General features: G+C 38.3%; 1 protein-coding gene across 1 annotated transcript; it reads right to left on the reverse strand.

Annotated features, from left to right (window-relative positions):
* Positions 1 to 2,657: 2,657 nt before the first annotated feature.
* On the reverse strand, positions 2,658 to 4,839 carry ZBTB33 (zinc finger and BTB domain containing 33). The gene has a single exon (XM_010193572.1). It carries the CDS (start codon positions 4,834 to 4,836, stop codon positions 2,797 to 2,799), a length of 2,040 nt encoding a protein of 679 aa, XP_010191874.1. The 5' UTR covers positions 4,837 to 4,839; the 3' UTR covers positions 2,658 to 2,796.
* Positions 4,840 to 5,659: the final 820 nt, after the last annotated feature.

Raw genomic sequence — 5,659 nt, forward strand, 5'->3', positions numbered from 1 at the left:
AAATATATACATTACAGATCTGGCAAACATGATAAATGTTTCACGTGGAACAGTTTCTAGGCAATAGCTGTAGAACCCAATGGTCAATGCATACAGTCATCAGCTTCCGCATCTTTTTATAAGCTGCATGCTTTACAGTACAAAATAAATACGCAGTCAATTGTTATCTCAGTATTTGTTTAATTCACATACTGGAATGCTAAGGTGTGAATCCCCAAAGAACCCATACAGTGAGGATGCAGCCACTATTACCATATTTTGCAGCAGATCCATTAATGTTTTTATATGCATATAAATGACTATGAGGTTTGCTACCATACTCTTGAAATTTTTAGTTTTTATATAAATGCTTTTTCAGATTCAATCTTTTTCTTCCATTACCCCAAAGCCAATTTCTTGATATTTACATATAGGTTTTCATTAAGTTAAACTGGAAGCTAAGTGTTTAAAAAAAACCAAAAACCAAACAAACAAAAAAAAAACCCACAAACAAAAAGCCACAAACCCCGAAACACACAAAACCTCCAAAAATATAAGTGCAGTAGCCAGAAATCTAAATATAAAAGCTCATGGCCCCATAAAAAGCTTTAAAGGAATGGATTTAATGTATTTCCAAACCAATAAATACTGGAAGTGAAATTAAAAAATGCTTTACATGACCTCTGGACTTTGGATATCAAAAATCACTTCCAAGGAAAACTGAAGACCCTGAGACACATGCAAGCACGAGTCTTCTAGCAAAAATAGTTACAAAGCCCTAATTTTCCAGTTTTCCTCCAAAACGAGACCTTTAGTAGGCACAGTTTAATTTAAGGTTTTACATATATCAGCAGCAAATATTGAAAGCCATTATGTTTAATTATTACTGAATGTACACTTTGCAATGTACACTTAATACCAGATGTGTCATGTCAATAACAAAAATAAAATCGTATTTTTCTTGTCTAAAAAGTTCAGGAAGTCTCTATAGCACGCAGCCAGCTACGCCAGAGCTACCTGTGCTGACACAGGCAATACTTACGATCTTGAAATAATCATGTGTATCACGTTCTTGGCCTGCAAAACAGAAGTGCTGAGCATAGCATGCATAAGGTAAACAAATCCTCCTCTTTCTCCCATCATTACTCATGTGGATTTCTAGTACCCTTTTTTAATAGCTCAAGTTGTATTTGAACCGTTCACGATGTAAATGTCTTTCTGTCTCAAGTACTGTATGTCTAAAACCTTAACCTCAAAGGTTGTGGGATCAAGATGCTTGCTTAAAATGTGAAGAAGAAAAGAAAAACCCTTAACTGTAATTCAAGCAATGAAAGGTCACGATAACTAACTAGTACAATGCACAACAATCTTTCAGTCATCTCTAGAACTTGAGCAGTTTTCATATTACCATTTACAAAAATTCAACAAGTCACAAAGTCTGAAATGCTAAACTATGACTCCAGTAAACAGTTGTTTGTTTTTCTCAGATCTACTGTTTTGTGTTCAAGTTGGGCATCTAATTTATCTTCCAAGTGCCTGAACGTGTACCAATTGCAAGGAGAAAAAAAGAACTATATAATAAACCCAAACCTGAAACTAGATGACAACTAGAGATAAATTATACTTTGGATTATGGAGGGTGGAGGCTATTTTTTGATTGTTGGTTTAGTCCTCATGCTTCCATGCCCTATAAATGGAGCGAAAAAAATCCAAGTCCCTGTTTCATTCAATCTAGCCAAACAGGCATACAAGATCCTCAGTAGTCTCAGTGCTATACTGATATAGCATTTAAATTATTTCATAGTGTTGAGAAATCACTATCAAAGCCATCAGCTAAAAAAAAAAATATTAGTTTTTTTAAAAAAATACCAGGCTGAAGCTCTTCTTATTGAACAGCAAAAAAAGGAACACCACTTTATTCCAAACCAGCTACTGGCATATTTTCCAGTAGTAAAAAAACCCCTAACATTATTCCTTGAGCTTTGAAAAGGCAAAATTATCTCCTTCCTAAGTCCTCTAAGCCTCGTCACTACTGAACTTTGTTGGCTTTGGTTAGTTTTTGGGTTTTTTTACCATTGCAAAAAGAATAAATTATAATGGTTCAGACACTGAATACTCTGCTCACCATACTGCCAAGTATAAAGCAAGCTGGTTCACGTTAGCCCTAAGCGACTGTCTCTTGTTGGCAAGGCGATTTGCATGAAGGCAGCTGATTCATAGTGCTTATAAAAGCAGAAGAAAGATGCTAGTTCAAAAATACACTACTCCGAACTACTGGATCAGTTATTTTGGATGCTTGCAGAAATGCATTGTTCACAAAAATAAATTAGTTGTGGGATTATTTTTTTTAAATGGTTCCATATTCAAGAGACTACGATGAAAAAAATCTTACTGCTTTCTTGGTTAATATCTAAGCAGAGTTCAGCATTAAAGTGCTAGCATGAAAGAAAGGGTTTAGTCAGCAAGTATGGGTACAGGAAATACCTCAGTTACTCTAGAAGAAATATTTCTAGCTCTTTAGAAGAAATTGTACCTTTTCAAGCTACAAACCCCCACATTTTGATCAAAATTGACATACCAGAAAACACTGCCAGCTCCTTGAAAATGTCTTACTCTCTATTCAAGTATACTTTCAGATGAATCACTTCCACAAATCACTTGCAGCTACTAATGATCCATCTAAGTGCTACCATTTGATGACTTGGTAGAACAAGTTGTTTTCACTTTAACATTTGATTTTACAGTGATTTTTAACAGTTCATTTAAAATGGCTGCAATATTTCTGCACCGAGTCCTTTTTCCAGCATTTAATGCATTTCAGTAAGATTCTGGTATTACAAACTCAAATTCAGTACTTCCCTCTGATGGATTTTGTTTAAAAATTGCCTCATTTCCTGGTGGAATGAAGATGTCATCCCAGGTAATTTGTTTGGCTGGAGGGTTAGATGTTGTCCCTTCAGTACCATCCTTCCCTGTGCCCACACGATACACAATTCCACCCTCGTTTATCACTGGTATACTGCTTGAGCGATCAGTAATATACGCATACTGTCTGATCTGCAAAGACCTGCAAGGATGCAACCGATAAAGCTTGGTATCTCCAGAAGGGTCTTGGCTATGAACTGATCTTATGTGGGAGGCTGTAATTTGGTAGTTGATGAAAGATTTGCCACACGTCAAGCACTGGTACCTTCGCTCCCCGGTGTGGTGAATTTCATGCTTCGTACGGTATTCTGCAAGAGGAAAAACTTTGTCACAGTATCGACACGGATACTTCTTCTCCCAGGAATGAACATTGAAATGTCTCCGTAAACTCGTCAGACATGCGTACGATCTCTTACACACAATACAAATGTAGTAGACTCTTCCATCCACTATGAGCTCGTAATGGTCGTCGTGCTTTACTTTCATGCGCTTCTTGTTCGAAGAATCACGACCAGACGTTCTAGGCGTTTCATCGGGCTTGGCTTCACCTTCCTCGGAATCACCCTTCACAGGAATGACTATGTCATACGTATCCTCACCAATATTTGCATAAACCTTACAGCCTGTGGATAAGCCTTCTATTTCGGTTGCTGTATCCAATGTTATGATTTTCTGCCCTTCTGCCACATGCTTTGGTGCTACACCTGAAGTGAATTCTTTGTTGTTTCCAGTAAGGACATCTGAGATTTTTATTTTAAATTCTCCAGGTTTAGAAAATGGCTCCTGTGAACATGTAACAACCTGTTTTTTCTGTACACCTGATCCTTCGGTGGTTGCTGCCTTGGGTACAGAAGGCTGCTGAACCAAAGAGCTACTGCTGACTGAACCAGGGCTAGAGGAGCTAATGATATCGACATCGTCTTCAACAACTACTGCATCATCAACAGGAGTCATTTCCACTTCAGTTAAGGAGCTATTAGTAGATGGCTGCTGGTTCTCCTCAACTAAATTAATTGTAGGGGCCAAATGTGTTTGATGCAAAGAGCTGACACTGAGTGATGAGTTGAGGAGTGGCTTATTTAGCACTATGATACTAGGAGTCAAATGCTGCGGTAGTGCAGAGACAAGTGATTCGGCACTTGATTGTGTTTGGTTTGGGCTTGACTGACTGGCAGACAACATGAGTTTTTGAGCTGCTGTGCTGCTCGTCAAATGGGCAGAGCCACCATTGCCACATGATTTTTGGTCAGAAACTCCAGCTGGACTTGGGCAAGACTGGTTCTGGGCTGCAGCATTTGTATCTTTAGTACATTCTTTTGGAGGAACAATCTCAGAGCAAAAAATTACATCATCGTCATCATCATCTGAATCACTCACTGTAATTTTTGTAGTCTCATATTCTATGCCATGTAAGGAGAATGACTGTGTTATAACCGGCATCCCATCCGTTACCTCTTGACTCTCTGGCCTTATTACAGGTACTTGTGTTTCAGCATCCTTTTGACCTGGACTAGAAGTTGAAGTTTCTGAAGCACCATCTTTGACCTCGCTTGGCATGTTTTTTCCTTCAGGGGGAGGTACGCCCAGATCAGCGATGAATTTAACACCCAGCTGTTGCCCTGATTTAATCAGTTCATCAAGTAAATCAGATCGAATGCTGATTATTTTGGAGCTATAAATATAGTTAAGAATTTCTGCAAAAATTTCTGCTCTTACAAAGCTCAGTTCAACTACTTGCCCAGCCACTGAGAAAAGCTGGTGAAAATAAGTGCTTGAGGCTGAAAGGATGTTTCTGTGAGCTCGAAATTTCTGGTCCTCCACAATGACAGTAACGTCACAGAAAAGTCCGTGGCCACGTTGTTCATTCAAAGACTGAAGGAGCACACTAGAATACTGTGTGTCTGTTGCAGAAATTAGTTTTTTCCCCTCCATTCCTACAAAGTAAAAGGCATCGAATTAGTAAAAATACAGATTTATGGTTTTCACCGCATGACAGCGTTCCCACATTTACTATTCATTACCTCTTTTGAAAAAAACAAATCTGAGATACTATTAATAAACTTATATGCTATAGCACTCTACAAATGCCCTTGTTATTGTTATTTATCCCTTCACATTCTACACAAGGTATGTGCAATTCTGAATATAGCTGCTGGTTTTACAAGGTGAGGAACAGAGAAACAACTACTTATCTGATTCAACAGCAAATAAGGTAAATTTGAAAACCAAAAAGATGCAAGATTCAGGTCCCTCAAAAGCCTTTAAACATTATTAGAGATTTTTTTTAAATTGTGAAAATATCCCATAAGTTGTTATGAGACAGCCCGATAACATCCAGGTCATTTATGGGTCAGATAACAAAATCTGTGCATCTGTATTATTAGCAGTCAACTGAGGTTAATGAAAATGCTGCTGATACCTCACGTCCTTGCCCAGAAAAAGAAACTTTTTTTTTTTAACTCCTCCTCACATATTTGCAAGGTTGCTTTGTGTTTGTTACCAAGATACTGAGGCAGCACAGTAACCAAAGAGATCTGTGAAGTCAAACTAACCCAGCGATCGGCACTTCCGATTCGATGCCACCCAACAACATGTGAAAACAAAACAAAATAAAAAAACAACATCAAAATACACGAACAGCAAGTTAAAGGCTGCAACTCCTTAATTTTACTCCTAAAACTTCATTTCCGTAAGCCTGGCAGAGCAGGATGAGCTGAAGAGACCGAGCCCTACGACCGCCGAGCGCCAGCCTCCC

The sequence above is a fragment of the Mesitornis unicolor genome, unplaced genomic scaffold, assembly GCF_000695765.1.
Source record: "Mesitornis unicolor isolate BGI_N332 unplaced genomic scaffold, ASM69576v1 scaffold30771, whole genome shotgun sequence".
NCBI classification, from domain to species: Eukaryota; Metazoa; Chordata; class Aves; order Mesitornithiformes; family Mesitornithidae; genus Mesitornis; species Mesitornis unicolor.